Genomic DNA, 27,353 nt, shown 5'->3' on the forward strand with positions numbered 1-27,353 from the left:
TTATTTACCTAAGAAAAGTAAAATGGTTTAGTGTCATTTATTTACAAAGGAGAAGCAAAATTGTTTAGGTTCATTTACCTACCTAAGGTAAAAGTAAAAAGGTTTAGATTCGTTAACACCCCAAACTAATCCACTTAAATTGAACTCTTTATAATTCCTGTGCGATTTACAGCTTCACGTTAATTTCTATGGCAGTGAAGGGGCTGCTGGCGGGCACGGCGGACCTCGGCGCGCGGGTGTCCTTCAGGGAAATGCCGGCGGGGGCGTCCGGGCAGGAGGTGGTGGCGGTGATGGGGACGGTGGTGGAGGCGTGGCGGAACAACGGCGCCAACCACGTCACCGTCATCACTGCCGAAGAAACACTCGTCCATCTGCTGCACGTGGTAGAGAGAGAGAGAGAGAGAGAGAGAGAGAGAGAGAGAGAGAGAGAGAGAGAGAGAGAGAGAGAGGTGGGTGGGGGATGAGTTATGTGGACTTATGGGAGATGGTTTTATAACACATTCTCTAAACCTCTGAATTTCCACTTCCTTTTACGCAAACCGGTTCCATAATCCTTCCGACTCCGTATTTCAAAGCTAAGGAGCCATAGTTACCCCAGTCTCCCCTAACATGCTTCAGACTTTCTTCAGGCTTTTGTTATATTCTGTTTCTCCTCGTGTCCTCCAAGATCCCTGACTTCAAGGTGGAGGACGGGGAGAGTGACTGCGACTGGCTGGTGTTCGCCAAGGCAGTGACGGACGTGCCCTTGGAGTACACGCCCACCAACGGCCACAACGTCTACTTCGCCGACGCTTCGCTGCACACGGTAAAACTACTACTACTACTACTACTACTACTACTACTACTACCTCTTTTGATTCTGTTTTTTAGGAGCAGCGAGTAGCGGGCTTTTTTTTTAATTATTGTTTTCTTTTTTTGTGCCCTTGAGCTGTCTCCTTTGTTGTAAAAAAAAATACTACTACTACTACTACTATTGACATCATTAATCTACAGTTCTTAAATCTTTGGGGCCAAGCACGCATAGTTATTGCTGAATGTGTTTTATTTTATTTTATTGTTGTATTTTTCAGACGCTTAAGGAACGCAGTCAGGCCGCTGTGAGGATAGCGCAAATGACCTCAGACACCTGTCATGCCCACCAGGTGTGTGTGTGTGTGTGTGTGTGTGTGTGTGTGTGTGTGTAGGAGAAATACTGATGCTATACATATGCTGGCTGATTTATCTTTTTTTTATTGTTGTAAGGAAATATTATTGTCACTGGAAATTTACTCACCTTGAAAAGCTAAATAAGTGTTAAAAATGTATGCATATGCCGACTGATACATCTTTGTGTGTGTGTGTGTGTGTGTGTGTGTGTGTGTGTGTGTGTGTGTGTGTGTGTGTGTTGAAAGGAAAGTATTGTGTCACTACGATCGTGTTTACTGAATAGCTATACATTAGTGCAAAATTAATAAGGTATACTTTCGCTGACAGATTCATCCTGCTTATTTTATTTCATTGTTTTATTCTATTATTTATCCTTTTTATTCTTGTTTTGTCTCTGCAATTTTATTTTTTATTTTTACCTGAATATCGACATTTGCGTAAAAAAATGTATTAGCCCGGTAGCTGCGGGGATCATGTTTCTTAAAGGCCCCTCTAAGCGAGAAAAATGAGAAAAAATCATCACCCACGCAAACCATTTCATAATATACATGAACGCATTTGTGATCAGTTTATGCATCATCTGTTTTTTTGGGGGGTTATGGGCCAGTTTCACAGTTCCCCATGATGGGTTAGTAAGCTCCCAAACCAATACTAGAGCCTTCAAAATTTCCTTGTATAGTGTCTGGTGTTTGTATTTAAGTTCACTAATTTGACGAAACTATACAGGAAAAGTCTTGTATATTTAGTGTGGCATCGAAGACCTCACCGGTTTGGACTGTATGGGATTCTATAGTTTGGTTCGGGCTGTTACGAAGACACTGTGTTGGACTGTGAAACCGGTTCTAAATCATGGCACAAATTTAGCCTGTCGCTGGTACACGGTAAAGCCACAAATTTGGCTCGTCGCTGCTACCGGGTTAATTATTTTTTTATCATCCTTCCTGTGGTTCAGCCGGCGGGAGTTGCCGTGTTCGTGCGGCGGCCTGACTACGAGAAGGTGCTGACTCCGGAGGTGACCCTGGGCCGCCCCTACCCCTGGCTGATCCCCACCTTCACCTGGACGCCGCCCCCCGCCCCCGCGCACCCCAGCTGGCCCCACGGCAAGATGCGCGCGCTCCCCTCCTACAGGCAGTACCTCCTCCATGGCGCCCATCTCGTCGTGGCCACCATAAGAGTAAGTGTGCTGTCATGTTGGTGCAAGGGAGGAATAGTGCAAATAATTCACTCAACACAAAAAGTTAAAGTTCACGCACGTCTTATTATTAATTTTGGAAAGCTTAAGTTCGCCTCTTATTGATTTTGGAAAGCTCAAGTTCACCCCTTATTAATTTTGGAAAGCTAAAGCTCCCCTCTTATTATTTTTGGAAAGCTTAAGTTCGCCCCTTAATAATTTTGGAAAGCTTAAGTTCGCCCCTTAATAATTTTGGAAAGCTAAAGTTCCCCTCTTATAAATTTTGGAAAGCTTAAGTTCGCCCCTTAATAATTTTGGAAAGCTTAAGTACCCCCTTATTTGTTTTGGAAAGCTTAAGTTCGCCCCTTAATAATTTAGGAAAGCTTAAGTTCGCCCCTTAATAATTTTGGAAAGCTTAAGTTCCCCCTTATTAGTTTTGGAAAGCTTAAGTTCGCCCCTTAATAATTTTGGAAAGCTTAAGTTCCCCCTAATTAGATTTGGAAAGCTTAAGTTCGCCCCTTAATAATTTTGGAAAGCTTAAGTTCGTCCCTTAATAATTTTGGAAAGCTTAAGTTCGTCCCTTATTAGTTTTGGAAAGCTTAAGTTCGCCCCTTTATTCATTTTGGAAAGCTAAAGTTTACGTCTTATTAATTTGGAGAGCTAAAGTTAATGGCTTCTTAATTTTGGAAAGGGAGAAATGCTGTCTTCAAATAACACAGGCGCCGCGAAAGGTATAATTCATGCGGTATTATTTTTTTTCGGTTTAATGTTTTTTTTGCACAAAGTTTTGATTAGCGGACTAGAGCGTAGTAGTTATTGGGATTACATACGTCCGCAATATTCCAAACTTACCAAACCTAACCTAGTTTTCTTCAAAGTTCGTTGTTTTTTGCACAAAGTTATAATTGATTGACTACAAAACTTGGCAGACTTAACGATTATAGGCTCGCCCTCAACTCTCCACAGTATTCGAACCCCACTTTATAAATCAATCAATTAACCAAACTCCAGTAAGTAATCTTCCTTCACCTAAATCGTTGAAGAAAATAACAAAGCGTATCAAATGTCTACATGGATAGGGATTTTTATTCGCAAATTCTACGACTGACTCATATTTCTTCGGCTGGACAAATCGCTAGGTTATTATGATTTAGTTTTCGATTAAATGCCTCTCCTCCATCCTCACCTAAAGCAAGAGTAGCTGATATGGCATTAAAACCTAATCTCGTGTCTGTCACTGGCCCCGTAAAACTGTTCTTCAAACTATTCTTTTTCCTGGCAATATTATTTTCATCATTCCCATCAGGACCCATTTGGAACGCTTTTAACTGTTACGAACTGTCTGTCTCTCGCTGTCCGTTATCTATTTATACTTTAAGTGGCAATTCAGTGAGTACTTTCTCGCGAGCTCGTGAAGATGAACACTGTTGTCTGAGGTACTTTGATGAAGACAGCCGTGAAAGGTACTATTGGGCAGGGGCGAGGGACGGGAGAGTGTAGTATGTGGGCGTTAGGGCTATTATAGGAGGGGTCCAGATGGCTGTCCTTAATGGTGTGTGGGTAATGAAATACTGCGGCGGGCGATCCATGTTCCTCCTTAATTTTTCAACCTGTGCTTTATTTTCGTGTGTACTCCCTTACCTTGCTCGCTGTCAGAGGTTGTTGTTGGGGTGGTGCTGGTGGTGGTGGTGGTGGTTAGAAAAGTAGCTGTGGTAGTAGACGTAGCAGTAGTAGTAGTAGGCTAGTCATAACAATAGCAGCAGTAGTAGTAGTAGTAGTCGTAGTAGTAGTAGTAGTAGTAGTAGAAGTACCACTATTTGCACAAGATGAATGGTCCACCAATATTGCAATAGCCTAGTTATAAAGAGGAGGCGGAAGTGAAGAGAGGAGCAAAAATAACTCGGTGGCTATGGAAGTAGTTAGCATCGTTAGTAAAGTATTGTAAGTAAAGGGCTTGTTTGTGCGAGTTCATTATCCCGCCACGTCAATGCTTCTCTCTCCCCTTCCTCGCAGGGCCTCCCCTTCATCGAACCGCTCCCCGATCCTGACAAGAACAAGACGTGAGTATGATAAGCTGATTTTTTTTACTCACCCTTCTATTTGTCATTCTATCTAAGTGAATTCGTCTGTCTGTCTGTCTGTCTGTCTGTCTGTCTCTCTATGTCCATTCTTCTTCTTTTCGTTATGTATTTGATTTTTTTTCTTTTTTCTATAACTTTTCTTTCTTTCTTCCTGTCTCCATATCTTTTTTTATATTCTGCATCTCTATCTCTATCTATCTATCTGTCTATTTATCCATCTAACTATCTATCTGTCTAACTAACTCTTTATTTGTTTCGTTCTCTTTCGCTGGCTTTCTTTCTCGTTTTCTTTCTTTCTTCCTTTCTTTCATTATTTATTTATTTATTTATTTATTTATGTATTTATTTATATATTTATCTCCTATATTTCTTGGTCTCTTAATATCATTCCTTCTTTCTCTCTTTCTTTTTTCCTTTCTTTCACATCCTTCCTCCACTTCTATTCTCCACCCTGCCGACACCATTTCAAGCAAGTGTAGCCTATTTATGCACATTCTTATTCCTTCCATTCTACGTACTACCGTCACGGCCTTCTTGCTTATCCTTTCCTCGCCCATCACTAAGCCTTTCTGGCGGTTCCTCGGAGGGCAGACGAATCATTGTCGCCTGTACGAACTTGCGGTAATGGTGACTAATGGTTCGTCTATGTGCCTACCTGCCTGCCTGATACTAAGGCTTATATACCTACGTAGGTGGTGTCTATAGTGTGTCTTATCTAACAAAGGTGTGTGTGTGTGTGTGTGTGTGTGTTGCTTCAGTCAATACGGAAATGAAGGTAATTGGTAAGCGAGGAACTCTTGTCCTTGTTGAGCTGCATCTCTCTCTCTCTCTCTCTCTCTCTCTCTCTCTCTTGCCCCACAGATATACATAATCCACTCTAAGAACGATGTAAAAGCATAAGTACGATGATAACGACGCTGGTGATGACGAAAATGTTAGACCTTCCTTACGGCTAACAGTTACAAAGGTCCTGAGTTCGTGTAGTTACGTAGGTATGGGATGATGATAGACGGAGGCGCTATTTATATTGTACGACTTTGAGGTGTGATAAAGTACACTGCCTCCCATGGCTAATAGGGGTTTGATAATTACTGCACATTCCCTTACGTAGGTATGGGGTTTTACGTATTGACGGGGGCGAGATTTATAGTTTGCGACCTTGAGGTGTGATAAAGTGTACTGCCGCCTCCCACCGCTGTCAGGCGTGTGGTAATTGCACTTTCCCTAACATGACAAGGGTGATGAAATGTGTGTACTGCGTTAAGATAATTATGAGAAAATGTACTTCCTCCTAACGTCGCTATAAAGACTATGACACTTTCAGATTCTTTCATGTGATAGACGTACTAAAGTAGTCCAATTATTTTTTTTTACGTTATGGCCTACTGTATAGCGCCGGTACGCTTTCTTTAGTGGCTTGGTGATCGGCCCAAGCCCTTCATGACGCAAGTGTCTATAGTGCCGCCACTCGCCGGTGACTGAAAAATCCCAGGTGGAAGCGGCGGATTCGAAGTTTCGAACCCGCATCGCCCAGAGCGAAGGGAACGCGGTACCCGCACTCTAATCACTCAGCCACCGCCACGATAATTATGATAAAATGTACTTATTTCCTCCTCCCAACGCTATAAAGAGTATGACACTTTCAGATTCTTCCCTGTGATAGACGTAATAAAGTAGCCCGAACATGTGATTAGACGTGACAAACTGCAGGCAAAACATGCGATAAAATGTATTACTCTCTCTTGCAAAAAGACTGGAATATTAAAGTTCTTTTATGAGACAGATATGTTAAGATAAACAAGCTTAAGGCGTTATACAGTAGATTATCTCCCGCCGCTGTAAGGGCTATGATAGATTCAGATCGCCTTATGTAACAGATGGATAAAACGATATGTAACAGATAGATAAAACGTGATGGATGGACGCAATAAAACGAGAAAGGACAAGGGATAGAAATAAAGAGAAAAATTGAGAGGGACAGACAGAAAGAAACAAGGAAGGAAAAAAAAAGAATGAAATGTATTACTCTGTTGCTATCAATACAAGGAAAAAATAGATTCTTTTAAGCGACACGTGGTAAGATAATATTTAAGCTTGCAATGCGATAAAATATAAAATCTCCCGCGTATGAGAATTTCAGAATACTTTATGTAACAAACTAAGATAGACAAACTTAAGATGCAATAAAGTATAACCTCCCGCCGCTAAGATAGTTTCAGATTACTTTTTGTAACAGAAGTAAGATGAACAAACTTAAAATAGAATTAATGACATAAGCTGCGGTAGATTTCACCGAAGGACGACGGTATTACTCACCATCATCATCAGCACCAATAACAAGAAACAAATGAGAACCACGCTAGCGGAAATCGTGGTTTGACTGAAGATCTACGTAAAGTTTGCCCAGTGCACATTCCCCCTTAACAATGCCGACCTCAGATTTCTTTATTTAACAGATGGAGTATCGAACCCCATATATCACGCCCACCCCGCTGTCCGTTTTCCTTATAGGTCGATCGATTCATTGGCGCCGCGATAGTCACCTGCTGTCACCTGAGGAATGTAAATAATCTCGTTAACTCCTATGTCACCTTCTGCCTTGCGTCCTTATGTTATTTCCGATACACTACGCCCCTGTCCACCAAGCAGTGAATGGGTACCAGGTATTAATCGGGGGTTGTGTCCCGTCTCCTGGGATCCGTTCCCTTCTCCTATAATTCCTTCTACTTCTGTCTCTCTCCGGCATATGACCACAGATGTTGCGCCGACAAAACCAAACTTTTCAAACTTTTCCTTATGTTATTGAGTCTACTTTCTGGAAGGTCGCGAGCCGAGACAAATATGTGCACAGGGGCAAGGAGTTCATAATCACGTTAACACTGATGTCACCCCGAAGTCTTTGCATGCTATAAGGTCATGAGCCAAGAAGACGGAGATGTGCACAGGGGCAAAGAGTCCACAGTTTCGCTCACTCTGATGTCACCTCTCTCGTGTCCTTGAGTCTTTGCTTGCTGAAAGGTCACAAGGCGAGGAGACGGAGATGTACACAGGGGCAAATAATCCATATGCTCGTTAACTCTGATGTCACCTTCGTCCGTTCATGTTTGAGTCTTTGCTTGCTGGAAAGTCGCGAGCCGGTGTTACGGAGATGTGCACAGTACCAATGAATCCAGTGTGTGCTGAGTATCCCGAATTATACAACTACTACTACTAATGATAATAGTATATAAAAAAAAACAAGACAAGAAAAAGAACGAAATTGAACGATATATACAGTTACGCCTAAATAATTACTGATCTTATAATTATGTAAGCGTGACCACGGCACGCTTGCGCACAGCCTACACGAACAGAAGGTCCAGCCACTCTCGCCGCATAGATCCACACACACAGGGCCAGTTCGACAGTCCAACAGAGTCATTGTAAGCGCCCAAACCAACCTATAATCTCCACAATGATCCGTTTTTTCTTCGCAATACCAGATACTAAAAAGACTTCCCGTGTGGTCTGCTAAAATTTAATCTTATTTATATCAATCGCGAACACAATACAAGGAATTTTCGTAGTATTTTGTGTTTGGTTGGGGAGCTTATGAACTTGCTTTTTCTGGACTGTAAAACTGGCCCATAGGCTGAGTTCTGTCTGACGGAGGTGAGGATGGAGTAAGGCTTTGGCGTCTTATATTAGAATCGTGCGCCGGGGAAATGGTACGTCGTGGCGGCCGCGTTGACGTGTTTCCTTATCTCTGGCTTCTATCATGGGATTAATTAAAGGTCATAAGAAATCACACACTCACACTTCGGGTACGTTCACCGTGCAGTTTATGCGCTCCAGTTATTACGATAGAAATAAAGCGGAAAATACTGGAAAGCTGACCTGCTGAACTGTAAACTATCGTAAAAAAGAAAGAAAGTAAATAAGAAATAAGAATGTAATATTAACAAGTAAGAAGAGAGTGTGGTAATGAAACTTTATTATGAATTGAATTTTAATGTCGCGTCAGTTTTTCCAGAGGTTTTCCCCCTTCGACATGAGTAGTAATTACGTACAAATTAGCGAGCACATACAACGCCCAAAGTTTTTTTTTCTTTGCCTCAATTTCATTTACTTTTTCCTATGTATATATTACCTTCTTTCATATCTCCCTTTATCATCTGCCATCGTTTTTATCCAATCCTTGCCCATCCTTGTGTCCTTCCCTCCCAGGCTCATATGTTTGGGTAGCCTTCCTTCACTTCCTCCTATATATATTGCCTCCTTTCATCTCTTTATTTTCTGCCTTCCACTATTTCCGATCTTTGCCCACCCTTTGTGTTCTCTCTCCCCTGGTTCATGGATGGGCGTGGGCTTCCTTTCTTTTCCTTTACCTCCCTTCACCTATTATTATATAGCATATCTTCTTTCATATTGTTTATTTTTTGCCAGCTTTTATATCCTATTTTTGCCCACCCATCACATTCTCTTGTCCTTGGTTTATGGCCTTTGTTTTTCCTTTGCCTTCCTTTACCTCTTCCTTTACATATTTGCCTTTCTTTATACCTCACGTTTCCCAGCACTCATACCCTTTCTTCCCCTGGGTTTGGGCAGGAGCGAGGAGTACCAGCAACGTCTACCTCACGTTAACTGCACGCAACCTCCAGGCTTCTCTGGCTTCCTCGTGGACATGCTCGAGGTCATTGCCAAGGAGATGAACTTCACGTGAGTTGCCTGCGTGGAGAGTAGCTGCTTAGTTTGTTGTTGATGTTTTGCATTCTGTGTTGTTGTAATTTTCCCACTTATCTTTCTGTCTTATCTTTCTTTCCATCTGTATTGTACGTCTGTGTTCCGTTCCGTCTCTAGCTCCTCTTTTATATGCTTTTTTTCTTTTTCTTTTTCCTTTTCCTTCCTTTCCCTCTTTTTGTGTGTATTAATATTATTGCCGATGACGCTGCGGTTCAAAGAAGAAATAAATGAAACAACAAACCCTAAAAGAATAACGTTGAGAGAGAGAGAGAGAGAGAGAGAGAGAGAGAGAGAGAGAGAGAGAGAGAGAGAGAGAGAGAGAGAGAGAGAGAGAGAGAGAGAGAGAGAGAGAGAGAGAGAGAAGGAGGAGGAGGAGGAGAAGGAACCGGGAGAAGGAGAGAGAGGAGGAGGAGGAGGAGAAGCTCACTCACTTTCATATAACCGTGACCGTAAATTTATTGTCTACATCAAAGTTGGGTAAGCTGAGAGGGAAAGTGCAGCAGGGAGGGAGTGGGGAGAGAGAAGAGAAGAACAGTTTCATGTGAGTAAGAGCCCAGGCCCGTCCTAACTTAGTGTAACGGTGATGGAGGTATGAACACCAACTCCCCCATGCACGGACGCCTCGAATCAACTCACTGGCAGGAGCGTCGGTAGCGTTCATCACAGACTGGTCGATAATGGGCTTGCTTGCTGCTTGTTGAGGACACGTAGGAGGGTTGAAGTTCTTCCCTGAGACTTGATAGTGGTTCTTAAGACACGATCGTAGATAGTTGTGGATCTCCAGGAGCTCTTAAAACAAGATAATAAGCATAGAGTTCATCACGGGCTGATCGATCATGGGTTTGCTTATTGAAGAGACGCAGGAGGAGGGTTGAGGTTCTTGCTAGAGACTTGGAAGTGGTTATTAAGACACGATGCTGCATAGTTGTGGATCTCTGGTAACTCTTAAATCAACGTAATAAGGTAGCGTTTATCAGAGACTGGTCGTTAATGGAAACAAATCACACGGAGAGAAAAGGAAACATATCAAACGACATCACCTGGAAACATATCACACGACATTACCTGTGGAAACATATCATACAAACTTACCTGGAAACAAATCACGCGGCATCACCTGGAAACATATCATACGAACTTACCTGGAAACATATCTCACGACATTACCTGGAAACAAATCACACTACACCACATGGAAACATATCACATGACATCACCTGGAAACATCATACTAACTTACCTGGAAACATATCACACGACATCACCTGGAAACACACCACACGACATCACCTGGAAACATATCACACGACATCACCTGGAAACATATCACACGACATCACCAGGAAACATATCACACGACATCACCAGGAAACATATCACACGACATCACCAGGAAACATATCACACGACATCACCTGGAAACATATCACACGACATCACCTGGAAACATATCACACGACATCACCTGGAAACATATCACACGACATCACCTGGAAACATATCACACGACATCACCAGGAAACACACCACACAACATCACCTGGAAACATATCACACGACATCACCTGGAAACATATCACACGACATCACCAGGAAACATATCACACGACATCACCAGGAAACACACCACACAACATCACCTGGAAACATATCACACGACATCACCAGGAAACATATCACACGACATCACCAGGAAACATATCACACGACATCACCTGGAAACATATCACACGACATCACCTGGAAACATATCACACGACATCACCTGGAAACATATCACACGACATTACCTGGAAACATACCACACGACATCACCTGGAAACATATCACACGACATTACCTGGAAACATATCACACGACATCACCTGGAAACATAACACACGACATCACCTGGAAACATATCACACGACATTACCTGGAAACATATCACACGACATCACCTGGAAACATACCACACGACATCACCTGGAAACATATCACACGACATCACCTGGAAACATACCACACGACATCACCTGGAAACATATCACACGACATCCATCACCTGGAAACATATCACACGACATCACCTGGAAACATATCACACGACATCCATCACCTGGAAACATATCACACGACATCACCTGGAAACATACCACACGACATCACCTGGAAACATATCACACGACATCACCTGGAAACATACCACACGACATCACATGGAAACATAACTCACGACATCCATCACCTGGAAACATATCACACGACATCACCTGGAAACATATCACACGACATCACCTGGAAACATACCACACGACATCACCTGGAAACATATCACACGACATCACCTGGAAACATACCACACGACATCACCTGGAAACATATCACACGACATCCATCACCTGGAAACATACCACACGACATCACCTGGAAACATATCACACGACATCCATCACCTGGAAACATACCACACGACATCACCTGGAAACATATCACACGACATCACCTGGAAACATACCACACGACATCACCTGGAAACATACCACACGACATCACCTGGAAACATACCACACGACATCACCTGAAACATATCACGACATCCATCACCTGAAACATATCACACGACATCACCTGAAACATATCACACGACATCACCTGAAACATACCACGACATCACCTGAAACATACCACACGACATCACCTGGAAACATATCACACGACATCCATCACCTGGAAACATATCACACGACATCACCTGTAAAAATATCACACTACATCACCTGAAACATACCACACGACATCACCTGAAACATATCACACGACATCCATCACCTGAAACATATCACACGACATCACCTGGAAACATATCACACGACATCACCTGGAAACATACCACGACATCACCTGAAACATACCACGACATCACCTGGAAACATACCACACGACATCACCTGGAAACATATCACACTACATCACCTGGAAACATATCACACGACATCACCTGGAAACATATCACACGACATCACCTGGAAACATACCACACGACATCACCTGGAAACATATCACACGACATCACCTGGAAACATACCACACGACATCACCTGGAAACATATCACACGACATCACCTGGAAACACACCACACGACATCACCTGGAAACACACCACACGACATCACCTGGAAACATATCACACGACATCACCTGGAAACATACCACACGACATCACCTGGAAACATATCACACGACATCACCTGGAAACATATCACACGACATCACCTGGAAACATACCACAAGAAATCACCTGGAAACATATCACACGACATCACCTGGAAACATACCACACGACATCACCTGGAAAGATATCACACGACATCACCTGGAAACATATCACACAACATCACCTGGAAACATATCACACGACATCACCTGGAAACATATCACACGACATCACCTGGAAACATATCACACGACATCACCAGGAAACATACCACGACATCACCTGGAAACATATCACACAACATCACCTGAAACATATCACACGACATCACCAGGAAACATATCACACGACATCACCTGGAAACATACCACACGACATCACCTGGAAACATATCACACGACATCACCAGGAAACATATCACACGACATCACCTGGAAACATACCACACGACATCACCTGGAAACATATCACACGACATCACCAGGAAACATATCACACGACATCACCTGGAAACATATCACACAACATCACCTGGAAACATATCACACGACATCACCTGGAAACATATCACACAACATCACCTGGAAACATATCACACGACATCACCTGGAAACATATCACACGACATCACCTGGAAACATATCACACGACATCACCTGGAAACATATCACACGACATCACCTGGAAACATATCACACGACATCACCTGGAAACATACCACACGACATCACCTGGAAACATATCACACGACATCACCTGGAAACATATCACACAACATCACCTGGAAACATATCACACAACATCACCTGGAAACATATCACACGACATTACCTGGAAACATATCACACGACATCACCTGGAAACATATCACACGACATCACCTGGAAACATATCACACGACATCACCTGGAAACACATCACACGACATCACCTGGAAACATACCACACGACATCTGGGGAGGCGGTGGCTGAGTCGTCAAAGTAACGGCCTCGTGTTCAGGAGGACGCGAGTTCAATCCCCGCCCGGTGCCACCAAGCTGGGATTTTTCAGCCGCCGCCGAGTGGCTTAAAACTACCCACATGCTGTCCAGAAGACCACCTATCAACCCGGACTCTAGATTCTAGGATCAAAGATGAGCTCCGGGAGGGCAGCATGAGCCAATGCAAGATGGCGCCACTATAAACACTCGCCTGCGCCAGAACATATGGGCCGACCATCAGGACCTACCGAAAGAAACCTTGACCGACCATCAGGATCCACTGGAAGAACCTATCACGGCGCAATAGGCTGCAATGTAAAAAAAAAAAAAAATCACCTGGAAACATATCACACGACATCACCTGGAAACATATCACACGACATCACCTGGAAACATATCACACGATGTGGGAGGAATTACTATCTTTTTATTTTCGTGTCTCAATTCGTTCATTACGCTTTCTCACTGGCTGTTTCTTTTTTTCTTTTTGTTTTGTTTCAAGATGACAGAACGCTGAACCAAGTTTACTCGTAGTTGTTTCAAAGTCGTGCAAGGGGTGAACGAAACTTTCATTAATACTGAGGCGAATTTACTTAGCCGAGGCGACTGTTTGGGTGAAACCATTGCTCCTTTTTAACGGAAATAAAGGTGAACCTTAACTCTAATATTTTTTTTGTAATTTTTCTTGTATTTTTGTTTTTTGTTTTTTCTATTTTGTTTTATTTTTTATTAATTTTATTCCTAATATTTTGTATTTGATTTTTTTATTTTTTTTTTATTTTTCATTTATGTTTTTTTTTTGTATTTATATATATATATATATATATATATATATATATATATATATATATATATATATATATATATATATATATATATATATATATATATATATATTCTTCATCATCCTTACTCCGTCGTTGCCATGTCCTTCACGCTCACTTTGTCAGAGTCATCCTCGCCTTCATCCTCCTTACTCAACAGGACCAGGGTGGCGGGCGGGCGGGTCCGGAGGGGCGGCAACAACCCCCACCCCGAAATGCCCCTCCACCACATCCACCAACTCACCCCGGTCCACCTCAAAGCCATCTTCCTCTTCACCCTCCTCCTCGGCAGGCGGCTCGGGAGGGGCGGCAAAGGCCCCCTCCCCAAACAGCCCCTCTTCCGCCGCCTCCGCTACCTCCATCATATCCACGTCCTCAAACTCATCTTCGCCTTCACCCTCCTCCTCACCCCGAGGTTGGAGGAGGGGCGAGTTAGGAGGAGGGACTAGAGCCCCCACCCTAAGCTGCCAATCCACCGCCTCCACCACCACCACCACCTCCCTCAGGTTCATTTTCTCAAAGTCATCCTCTTCACCCACAGGGTCAAGATCACGGTCAGGGTCATCGTCAGGGTTGTCATTATCAGGGTCGTCGCCGTCAGGGTTGTCGCCGTCAGGGTTGTCATCGTCGGTGTCGTCATCATCAGGGTTGTTGTCATCAAGGGCGCTGGGGCCCGAGACTAAGCTCGCTAGGGTAGGAAGCAGCAGCCCCTGTAGGAACCACCACCAGTAGGTGAGGGTGTCCAGGGCGTCGAGGTGTCCCAGGCCCAGGGCGTGCAGCAGGGGCTGTGCCTGCAAGTCGTTTAACACGCGGAGGGCGCCTCGCGCCAGATCATCACTATAGGTGACATGAACGGCGAGCCACGCCCAACTCATTAAGGAACTCCCGACTGGCAGGAGGAGGGCGAGGGGTGGCAGGGCGAGCACGGAGCACAGCGCGGCAATGCCCCGCAGGAGGTCACTTTGGCCTTGCTGATGGTAGGCGTAGGCCAAGGTGGCCACGTGGCCGGCCAGCAGCAGGAGCAGCAGCAGGCCGGCCACACACTTGTAGGGGCGGCGCATAATAGCCTTGCGTAGGCGTTGGCAAGGCGCTGATAGACGCGACATTGTGCCTTCGACCGTTTCGTGTTTATTGTTACTGTGTGTCTGAAGGAACACTACACTTTGTGCGTTAGCCCCTTGAGATGATTCAACAATTTTGTTCTCATTGCTGTTATTGTATTTCTGCTGTCCAATCTCCACCACCTCCTCCCTCAATTCCACTTCTTCAAAGTCACCCTTTTCACCCACAGGATGAAGATCATGGTCAGTGTTGTCATCGTCAGGGTTGTCGTCATCAGGGGCGGTGGGCCCTGAGATGAAGCTCGCCAGGGTAGCGAGCAGCAGCCCCTGTAGGACCCACCACCAGTAGGTGATGGTGTCCAGGGCATCGGGTGGGCCCAGGCCCAGGGCGTGCAGCAGGGGTTGTGTCTGCAGGTCATTTAGCACGCAGAGGGCGCCTCGCGCTAGATCGTCACTATAGGTGACGTGAACGGCGAGCCACGCCCAACGCAGGGAAGCACGCCCGTGCGTCAGTAGGAGGGCGAGCACGGAGCACAGCGCGGCAATGCCGCACAGGAGGTCACTCTGGCCTTGCTGATGGTAGGCGTAGGCCAGGGTGGCCACATGGCCGGCCAGCAGCAGAAGCAGCAGCAGGCCGGCCACACATTTGTTCAATCGGTGCATAATAGCGTTACGGAAGCGTTGGCAAGGCGTTGATAGACGCGACATTATTCCTTCCATCATTCCGTGTTTGCTGTTACTGTGTATGTGAAGGAACACTTCACTTTGTGTGGTTTCTTCGAGGGGTATTTCAACCGTCACGTGCATGTTGCTGTTATTGTGTTTCTGAATATTCGTTCGGGTTTGTGGGTTTTCTTCGAGAGGTAATTCAACCCTCACGTCCATGTTGCTTTTATTGTATTTCTGAATTTGAGTTCGTGAGTTATCTTCGAGCGGTAGTTCTACCATTGCGTGCATGTGGCTTTTATTGTGTTTTTGAGTGTTCGTTTGATTTTGTGAGTTTTCTTCGAGAGCTAATTCAACCGTTACTTCCTTGTAGCTTTTACTGTGTTCCTGGATGTTTGTTTGAGTTTGCGGGTTAGCTGCGGGGTCTAATTCTACTGTTACGTCTATTTAGCTTTATTGTATTTCTGAGGCTCGCTTGGCCTCGGGGATCAGGCACGGGATTTTGATTTCTTGAGATGGGGGTCACCCTCTTCCTTTTGGTTACCCTATATAGGGTTGACATTTACCACATCACCTCGGTTTGAGATATGCCGTTTTAGGGACCTTGGAGTTGACATTGCATAGGGCGAAATCTAGAGCTAGTTGCACCTTTTGTAGGGAAGATCGCTACGGGAGCTGATTGGCTGGGTGGAAGGAGGGTGATGTTAGCTGATTGGCTGGGTGGAGGGAGGTCCGGCGCAGCGATGCCAAATTATCGTACTCATCGCATTACATTGTCGTAGTTTCTGACCGATAACTACAGCAAAAAACACAAAAAGCATCAATAAATAACTGTTTTAACGCTAACTTTAATGTTCTATCGTTGTTTGTGTGGTTGTGGCAGTCTTCGGGCCTAAAAATGATAAATGCAATGTTCAGAGTACGACAATTTGGCAACGCTGGTCCGGCGCCTCGGTTCGTCTGTTTGAAAACTCTCTCGTTGAAATTGCTGGAGTATTCATGGACTGTTTTGTGATCCTAGTGATAGCATCGTCGCCAGATTATCGTACTCAGAGCCTCGTATTTACCTGTTTCTGAGTCATAGCTATTGCCAAAAAACACCAATAATTAACCATTTTAACGATAACTATATATGAAGGCAGTTATTGAGGTCGTGGAGGCAGTGTTTGGGTCGGAAATCGGCAAACATATAAGGCTGAGTACAACAATCTGGCAACGTTGAGTGATAGTTGTACACGCCTTCAACACCATGGAGAGTAAAATCACCCATGACAACCCGGATAACCTTCTCTGTGGCCTTAGAAAATTGTGTGGAGCCCGATACGTTTCAAAATATGGCCCTCTGGAGTAAGAAGTCAACATTTTCTCCCGTCAATAATTGTTTAATCCCACCATCTAAAATATTATACGAAATGTATGAAAAAGAATAACAACACTGATATTTGTCCCGAGGTTACGGCCGTGACGTCACAGGTGGAAGAGATTAATGGAAAGAGAAGGAGAAAAATAGAGTTGTAAGTGGAAGGAGTGAAATGGAGGGAAGAAACTGAAAGAAAAAGGTAAAAAAGAAAAGTGTAAATGCGAGGAGGAAGAAAAAAAATAGGAGAAAAGGGATCTGTTCGTGGAAGAAGAGAAAAATGGAGAAAATAAAGGGAAAATTAATGAAAAAATGTGTGATTGGAGGGAGACAGAAAGAAAGTCGAGGGAAGAGAGAGAAAGGGAACGATGGAGAGAGAGAGAGAGAGAGAGAGAGAGAGAGAGAGAGAGAGAGAGAGAGAGAGAGAGAGAATGTGTATGCGTGTGCAGCAGGGAGGGAGGGAGGGAAGGAAGAAGGAGAATGAAGAGAAGAGCAGTTTCGTGTTAGTAAGAGTCCAGTCCCGTGCTAACTTAGTGTGACGGTGATGGAGGAATGAACACGAGTCCCCCTTGCATGCACGCCTCGAACCAACTCACTGGCAGGAGCGTCGGTAGCGTTCATCACAGACTGGGTCGATAATGGGCTTGCTTGCTGAGGACACGTAGGAGGAGGGTTGAGATTGTTGCTTGAGGCTTGGGAGTAATGTTGATGGTATGGTTCCTTTAAGACACGATGCTGGTGGTTTTTGATCTCTGGTAACTCTTCAGAACATAAGAACATAAGAACGTAGGAGTCTGCAACAGGCTGGTAGGCCTGTACAAGGCAGCTCCTTTGAACTTAAGCTCCTGTGAATCTAACCCCACCTAATATCACTGTCCACGAATTTAACATGACTGCTCAGCCTGTTCCACTCATCTACCACTCTGTTAGTAAACCAATTTTTGCCTATATCCCTGGTGAATCTGAATTTATCCAGTTTAAATCCATTACTGCGTGTCCTACCCGGTTCACTTACCAACAGAACCTTATGAGTATCTCCCTTATTAAAGCCCTTCATCCATTTATAAACCTCGATCATGTCTCTTCGCACCCTTTGCCTTTCTAGAGAATGCAAGTTTAATTGTTTGAGTCTTTCCTCTGCACCGATTCTAACATTTTGATATCCATTCTATCATAAGCCACGCCTTGACCCAGTTCAAAACTTTACCCTCTACTCCGTGAGCCTGTAATTTAAGCAACAGTCGGTGGTGAGGAACTTTGTTAAACGCTTTACTAAAATCAAGATAGATTACATCATAATTTTCATCTCTGTCTACCGCCTAAAATACTTTATTGTAGAAGGACAAGAGATTGGTGAGGCATGACCTACCTTTCTTGAACCCATGCTGCGAGTCGTGAATTAAGCTATGTTTCTCTAGATGCTCCCGAATGTTCCTGGCTAGTATGGACTCCAGCATCTTGCCTATAAATATAACCGATGTTAAGCTAATTGGGCGATAGTTTGAAGCAGCTGACCTGTCCCCCTTTTTGAAAATAGGCGTCACATTAGCTGCTTTCTATAGGCTGGGCACATAACCAGTATTTACCGATAAAGATGTCGGTTAGTGGGTCACTGAGTATTCCCTTCTTCCCATCTTTCGCTAACTTCCCTTACCCTCTTTGCCTTACCTCTCTTTCCCTCTACCCTCCCTCCCTCCTCCCCTCCTCCTCCCTACCTCTTCCTTCCCTTGTGTGGTGATGTGGACACAACTCGCTCGTAATGGCCTCGCAGTGGCCTTTCCTTGCCCTAAACTGAACTGACCCTCAACGCTGGGTAGTTCTAGTTCTGGTTGTTCACTAAAAAGGAATGATTGGGGTTTTGGTGTTGGTGGCCTTTCCATTATTATTACTATAGGCCAGTGTAGGCGAATTAGGTAGAGAGGGAGGACACTATAAGCTGCAAGTTCAGTAGTCCCCAAACGCCTGTGTTGCCTGAGCCCTTCACTTTCAGCACTTGTATGGCAGAGCTGCGGACCTGAGTCATTGTGAATCAGTTCTTTCCCTAATATGAGTGCACATTGGATTGGTTCGTAGGGATTGGCAAACATACGTTACTTGTTAATATTTTTGGTTTTGGTTCTTGCTTAAGTCAAGAACACGGCTAAACGTATTCTTGAGGGTAATTGCGATTCGGTACCGTTGCTTGTAAATGTTTCTGAAGGTCGTGTAGGTGGGAATGGCTCTAGTGCAGATAGGAACGCTCCTGAGGGTATACGCCTGAAACTCTTAAAACAGTGATTATGACGACGATCCACCTGTCCTCCTTTCTTCCCTCCATCAACCAGTCCCTCCTTTCCCTCCTTCAACCACAAGCCTGCAAGTTGAGGGAGAGAGGGAAGGGAGGGAGGGGCATGAAGGAAGAAAAGAAGGAAAGGGTAGATGGTCCTTTTAACAGTGATTATGACGACTTAAAAGCCATGCACGACGGGGAGGTAACAGCGATACGGTGGTGTTTACGGTGAATTGCGGTGATGAGTAGGGTGTCACTATGTTTAATGATTCGGTGAATGGATTACTAACGGTGTTTAGTAGAACAGCAAGGACAAAGGACTAGCGTCATGTAAGCCCGTGACGCGTGCAAATCGAATAAAAGTGATGTTATGAAGAAAGAAAGGAAAATGAGAGAAAAATAAGAGAGAAATAAAAAGAAAACGAAGAGAGAGAGAGAGAGAGAGAGAGAGAGAGAGAGAGAGAGAGAGAGAGAGAGAGAGAGAGAGAGAGAGAGAGAGAGAGAGAGAGAGAGAGAGAGAGAGAGAGAGAGAGAGAGAGAGAGAGAGAGAGAGAGAGAGAGAGACTCCGAGAGAGAGTAACAAAGAAAATATGATATAAAAGATACTAAAAAAAAAAAAAAAAGGGAAAAATATATAAAAGAAAACGTACATGTATCAGGCAGTGTGTAACCTAGCACCATTGTTAGATCATTAATTATATCATACCATTCAGGGGCATTTCTCTCTCTCTCTCTCCTTCCTTTGTTTCATTATTAAGGCCGCGTCTCGTTATTACAGACCGCCCTTCCCTCAACCCTCCACCTGCAACCTTTTTTTTTTTTTTTCACGCCGTCCACGTAGGAGATATTTTTTTTTTTATGCAGCTCCGTTCGTAACCTATTCCTTTCAGTCAGGCCCATTATGTAATTATATTGAGCCGTAAATCCTGCACGCATTCAGTGTCCCCTACTTCACTACCTTAACTACATTATCATTTTTCATCATAGTGGTTTCGTTCCCGTTCACGTAAACAAAACGCCTACACCAACATCTTCAGTCTTACAGCTCATCGGGTCCCAAACTTTACTACCGTAGCTACGTCATCATTTTTCTTTCTCTTAACGTCAACTAAACACCTACATCATCAACATTTTCACTTCACTGTTTTATGAGTGTGACGCACCTCTTCGTGTTCCAAACTTTACTACTGTAGCTACGTCATAATTTTTCTCTCTCTTAACGTCAACTAAACACCTACATCAACATTTTCACTTCACTGTTTTATGAGTGTGACGCCCCTCATCGTGGCCCAAACTTTACTACTATAGCTATTTCATCATTTTTCTTTCTCTTAACGTCAACTAAACACCTACGTCATCAACATTTTCACTTCACTGTTTTATGAGTGTGACGCCCCTCATCGTGGCCCAAACTTTACTACTATAGCTATTTCATCATTTTTCTTTCTCTTAACGTCAACTAAACACCTACAACATCAACATTTTCACTTCACTGTTTTATGAGTGTGACGCCCCTCATCGTGGCCCAAACTTTACTACTATAGCTATTTCATCATTTTTCTTTCTCTTAACGTCAACTAAACACCTACGTCATCAACATTTTCACTTCACTGTTTTATAAGTGTGACGCAGCTCTTCGTGTCCCAAACTTTACTACCGTAGCTATTTCATCATTTTTCTTTCTCTTAACGTCAACTAAACACCTACATCATCAACATTTTCACTTCACTGTTTTATGAGTGTGACGCCCCTCATCGTGGCCCAAACTTTACTACTATAGCTATTTCATCATTTTTCTTTCTCTTAACGTCAACTAAACACCTACGTCATCAACATTTTCACTTCACTGTTTTATAAGTGTGACGCAGCTATTCGTGTTCCAAACTTTACTACCATAGCTACGTCATCATTTTTCTCTCTCGTAACGTCAACTAAACGCCTACGTCATCAACATTTTCACTTCACTGTTTTATGAGTGTGACGCAGCTACCCGTGTCTCTTACTTTACTACTTTAGAGCTACGCATCATTTTTCATCTCGGTAGTTTTGTTCCCGTAACGTAAACACCTAGATCGGTATTCTCAGACGCTTCCACCTCTCATGTCATATATTTCCAAAGGCTAAAATGGAGTTTAATCGGGTTTTCATGGGTGATTTTCACGTTTAAGGTACGGAAGAGGGGTCAAACTACCACCAGGGTCATAAATGGAAATGCCTAATATCCCTTCAAAAACCCTGACAAATGTGAGTGTGTAAGCGGCGAAGCGTTTGAGAATATGGTCCCTAGACGCACAACAGCATCTCCACATGGCTCTTTTATTTTATGTATATATTTATTTATTTTATCTATTTTTGTCTATACCTACATTTCTCTTTTTTTAATGTTGACGCCGCCCTTGTGCCCCCTTGTCACAGGTATGAACTCTACGAAGTGTGCGACAAAGCGTACGGGTCGGAGGTGGACGGGCGGTGGACGGGCGTGATGGGCGAGGTGGTGGAGGGGCGCGCGCACCTCGGCCTGGCCAACCTCGGGGCGAACTACGGTAGGAGCCACGCCGTCGCCTTCCCCAGGATATCCACCAGCTACGGGGGCGCGGGTGAGTCAAGGACGGCACTGGGGTCTCTTTTTTTTCATTTTTCTTTTTTTTGTAAGGAATGTTCGTAAGTTCGCTTCCACATCATTCCAATCAATACTCGGTTCAGGGAAAACGATAATAATGCGTTGTGCTTTAAAGGAAAACTGCAACTCAAATGGAAGTGGTGATAGAGACGATAAGAAACGGATGAAAAGAAGAGATACAGTGAAGAAAAGAATATGTTGTGTGGAATAGAACAATTACTAGAATAGAATAATAACGCAAATTAGAATAAAAATAAAGTTAATAAGGAAAGATTTTAAGATGTTTGCGCTTTCTCTCTCTCCCAGTCTATCTATCTATCTATCTTCTCATCTCTATCTATCTAAAAGTTAATAAGAAAAGATTTTAAGACGTTTGCACTTTCTCTCTCTCTCAATCTATCTATCTATCTATCTTCTCATCTCCATCTATCTAAAATTAAGTTGATAAGGAAAGATTTTAAGACGTTTGCGCTTTCTCTCTCTCCCAATCTATCTATCTATCTATCTTTTCATCTCTATCAATCTATCTCTATCTATCTATTTTATCTACTTTTCTACTTATGTATCTATCTATCTACCTATGTATCCATCTATCTATCTCCCTCTCTCTATCTATCTGTCTCTATTTCTCTTTCTACTTGTGCTTCCATCTATCTCTATTTCCATCTCTCTACCTCTATCTATCTCTCCACCTTCAGGCATCATCTATCTATCTATCTACCCATGTATCCATCTGGCTATCTCCCTCTCTATATCAATCTGTCTCTATTTCTCTTTCTACTTGTGCTTCCATCTACCTCTATTTCCATCTCTCTACCTCTATCTATCTCTCCACCTTCAGGCATCATCTTGCGCCGCCCTGAGAGCACCGCCACGGACAGACTGACGGTGTACATGCTGCCCTTCTCCTCCGAGGTGTGGGCCTTCCTCCTCGCCTCCATCCCCCTCGCCGCCCTCACCATGCACTTCGCCACCATGCCCCGACAAGTCCTCCACCGCCGCCTCCTGAGAGTGTTTTCGCAGTTCGGTGGCGGCGGGCAGAGGCTCTCAGCGTCACCATCGCCATCTCCTCTGCCGGACAACCCTATCAAGGTCTTCGTCACGAGTGCTAGCGAGGTGTGTGCGAGGTCCAAGATGCATATTATCGTTGTATAGAAGCTACTCTTTAGGTGTCTTTTATTTAACAGATCGGTGCAAGTTTCGTCACGGCCGTCTACTTCCTTTTTTTATTTGTTTGTGGGGGGAGGGGGGGGGATCCTATTCAAGACATAACATTTCAGGAACTGGGTCTTAGTATTACAGTCTGTCATATGTGGATCCAAGAAATAATACGTTTTGACCATCTTCTTCCATAATATCGTTTTCATAAAGATGGGCACACGACCAAAAGGGACAATAAAAGAAACTGGAGTACGTCAATGATAAAATTTTAGTTCCCTTCACCTTTTTATGTTCGCTCTTTTACAAACTGGGTCTTAATATTACATTTTGTCATAAGTGAATCCAAGAAATAATACGTTCTTTCATAATATCGTTTTCATAAAGATGGACACACGCCCAAAAGGGAAAATACAAGAAACTGGAGTACGTCAATGATCAAATTTTAGTCCCTTCACCTTTTTTATGTTCGCTCTTTGACAAACCAGAAAATGAGACAGTATACCTTCCTGCCATATGCATCCCAAGACCGCCTTCCTTGCATCTTCTCTGGTCATTCGTTCTGTACTCTTGATCAGACAGAGATTATCGGACTTTTCTTTATTGTTTTTTGCCCTTGGACTGCTTCCATTGCTATGAGGAGCCATTATGCTATTTAGGAGCTGTAAGTCGCGAGCTTTTTTTTCATAATTGTTTTTCTTTTACGCCCTTGCACTGTCTCCTCTGCTGTAAAAAAAAATATATAAAAAAAAAATTCCTCACCCCCTTCTTGCCACAAATATCCTAAGACCGCCTTCTTTAATCCCATTCTTCGCTCTCTCTCGCCTCAGGCCGCAACCACGCGTCTCTGGACCATGGCGGACAGCTGGACTACCACGCTGTCGATGAAGGGGAAGGAGGCGGAGGAGGAGGAGAAACGAAGGAAAAACGAGGAAGATCTACCCCGTTCCTTCCTTGATGGTGTCTGGTTCGCGTCCACGGTCCTAATGCAGCAAGGTAAAGATAGATAGATGGATAGATTGACAGATAAATATAGAGAGAGAAGCACCCTCCCCCTTCTCTTTTATGGCTCAGCACTGCAATTACCGAATATTCCAGTCACGCGCGTTGATATTATTGCTGTTGTTTTCCACTGCATGCTACCGTTGCTCATGAATATAGAGGATACGTAGATTACCCATGCAGTAGAGCCAATATCAGATGGAGTGTTGTCGTGAAAGCGTTTAACCCTATACGTTCCGACCCCTTGAGATTTTTCGCGCTCGTATAGCCAGCATCGTATTGATTTTTCTGAACAACAATAACGCTCGTGAACACTAAGTACTGCAACCTAATCAATGGTGTAAAGCAATAGTGAATAATGAGTGAAAAGAAACTCTCAAGAAATAAAATCCTTTTCTCCCTCTTCCTCCTATTCTTCCTTCTTTTCTTCTTCTTCCTCCTCTTCCTATTCTTCCTTCTTTTCTTCTTCTTCTTCCTCTTCTTCTTCTTCCTCTTCTTCTTCTCCTTCTCCTTTTATTCTTCCTCTTCCTCTTCTTCCTCCTTTTCCTCCTTTTCCTTTTCTCCAGGTTCTCGCCTCTTTTCTTCCTCTTCCGTTTCTTCTGCCTCTTCCTCTTCTTCCTCTTCCCTTCCTTCTTCCTCTTCTTCTTCATCTTCCTCCTCTTCCTGTTCTTCCTCCTCCTCCTCTTCTTCCTCTATTTCCTCCTCTTCTTCCTCTTACTCTTCTTCCTGCTCTTCCTCCTATCCTTCCTCATCTTCCTCCTTTCTTCTTCTTCCTCTTCCTCTTCTTCTCCTCTTCCTCCTCTTCCTCTTCTTCTTTTCCTTTCCTCTTCCTCAGCTTCCTACTTTTCCTCCTCTTCCTAGCTTCTCGTCCTACTCTTCTTCCTCATTCTTCCTCTCACTCTTCCTTTTCTTCTTCCTTCTCATCTTCTTCTTCCTTTTTCTTGATTTTGCTCTTCTTCTTCCTCCTCTTCCTCTTTCTCTTCTTCCTCCTCTCCCACCTCTTCCTCTATTTCCTCCTCTTCTTCCTCTTCCTCTTCTTCATCCTCTTCCTCCTTTTCTTCCTCTTCTTCCTACTCTTCCTAGTCTTCCTCCTTATTGTCCCCTTCCCTCTTTTCCTCCTCTTCTTCCTAGCTTCTCGTCCTCTTCTTCTTCCTCTTCTAGCTTCTTCCTCCTTTTCCTCCCCTACCTCTTCTTCTTCCTCTTCCTTTTCTTCTTCCTCTTTTTCCTCCTCTTCTGCATCTTCCTCTCCTTCCTCTTCTTCTTCCTCCTCTCCCTCCTCTTCCTCTATTTCCTCCTCTTCTTCCTCTTCCTCTTCTTCATCCTCTTCTTCCTCCTTTTCGGTGATGATGGTGATGGTGGTGATGATGATGGTGGTGATGATGGTGATGATGGTGATGATGGTGGTGATGATGATGGTGGTGATGATGATGATGATGGTGGTGATGATGATGGTGGTGATGATGGTGGTGATGATGATGGTGGTGATGATGGTGGTGGTGATGATGGTGGTGATGATGATGGTGGTGATGATGATGGTGATGATGGTGATGATGAAGATGGTGATGATGATGGTGATGATGATGGTGATGATGGTGATGGTGGTGATGATTATGGTGGTGATGATGGTGGTGGTGATGATGATGGTGATGATGGTGGTGATGATGATGGTGGTGATGATGGTGATGATGGTGATGGTGGTGATGATTATGGTGGTGATGATGGTGGTGGTGATGATGATGGTGGTGATGATGGTGATGATGGTGATGGTGGTGATGATTATGGTGGTGATGGTGATGGTGGTGATGATGATGGTGGTGATGATGGTGATGATGGTGATGATGGTGGTGATGATGATGGTGGTGATGATGGTGATGATGGTGATGGTGGTGATGATTATGGTGGTGATGATGGTGGTGGTGATGATGGTGGTGGTGATGATGATGGTGGTGATAATGATGGTGGTGATGATGATGGTGGTGATGATTATGGTGGTGATGATGGTGGTGGTGATGATGGTGGTGATGATGATGGTGATGATGATGGTGATGATGATGATGGTGGTGATGATGGTGGTGGTGATGCTGGTGAGGATGGTGGTGATGATGATGGTGGTGATGATGATGGTGGTGATGATGATTTTTGTGGTGTTGTTGGTGTTCGTGTTGGTGGCGTTGATGATAAGTGTCAGAGAGAGAGAGAGAGAGAGAGAGAGAGAGAGAGAGAGAGAGGCCAGTCATAGGATATTTGACTGTTTGAACCTAGCTCCCTCTTCCATCTTTCATAGTATTTTTTATATATATATATATATATATATATAGAGAGAGAGAGAGAGAGAGAGAGAGAGAGAGAGAGAGGCCAGTCATAGGCTATTTGACCGTTTGAACCTAGCTCCCCTCTTCCATCTTTCATAGTATTTTTTATTACGCTAAATTTTTTTTGCCGATAAGAGTATATTTGCTTATATTGAAAGGAACTGAATATGAATGACATGAATATTTCGCAGCAAGTGACACTGGCACTGATATTATTTTGGGTATTATCATTGTTGCCTGGTTATATATATATATATATATATATATATATATATATATATATATATATATATATATATATATATATATATATATATATATATATATATATATATATATATATATATATATATCTATGAAAGATGGAAGAGAGGGAGCTAGGTTCAAACGGTCAAATAGCCTATGACTCCAAGCACGTACGTTTTTTCTTTATTAGCTATATATAGGAATTGTCTGGCCAAAGTACAAGAAATTAACATATGTACGAGACACAGTTATCACCTTATGGTAGTGTCAAAATAAGTATTGTATGTGCCATAATTCGTCATCGCCTCGCCGCAATCACAAGCTCGTGTCGCCAACTGCCGTTGAATAACTCTCGTACACAGCGGGCTGTGTACGTTTTTATTAAGTTTTTATTACAGCTAGCTTGTTTGTTGGTCTGTTTAGTGTATCAGCTAAAGCTTTGTTAACATAAAAGATGCAGAACATGCAGTATAGCACTATACAATACAGGTATATTAATACTTATAACAGTAATAATATCGTCATCCGGAGGCGTTTGAACG

General features: G+C 43.5%; 1 protein-coding gene across 2 annotated transcripts in view; it reads left to right on the plus strand.

The window, feature by feature from the left end:
- LOC126981542 (uncharacterized) overlaps window positions 1–27,353 on the plus strand; it is a 40,851-nt gene that overhangs the window by 2,479 nt on the left and 11,019 nt on the right. For both annotated transcript variants that reach the window (XM_050832746.1, XM_050832745.1), the window contains 9 exons: window positions 196–383; window positions 668–805; window positions 1,071–1,142; window positions 2,099–2,320; window positions 4,331–4,377; window positions 8,986–9,096; window positions 21,889–22,070; window positions 22,935–23,209; window positions 24,082–24,247. In XM_050832746.1, coding sequence (XP_050688703.1) covers window positions 196–383; window positions 668–805; window positions 1,071–1,142; window positions 2,099–2,320; window positions 4,331–4,377; window positions 8,986–9,096; window positions 21,889–22,070; window positions 22,935–23,209; window positions 24,082–24,247 — 1,401 coding nt within the window. The remainder of the gene's footprint in view (window positions 1–195; window positions 384–667; window positions 806–1,070; window positions 1,143–2,098; window positions 2,321–4,330; window positions 4,378–8,985; window positions 9,097–21,888; window positions 22,071–22,934; window positions 23,210–24,081; window positions 24,248–27,353) is intronic.

The sequence above is a fragment of the Eriocheir sinensis genome, chromosome 48 (assembly GCF_024679095.1).
Source record: "Eriocheir sinensis breed Jianghai 21 chromosome 48, ASM2467909v1, whole genome shotgun sequence".
In the NCBI taxonomy this organism is placed as follows: Eukaryota; Metazoa; Arthropoda; class Malacostraca; order Decapoda; family Varunidae; genus Eriocheir; species Eriocheir sinensis.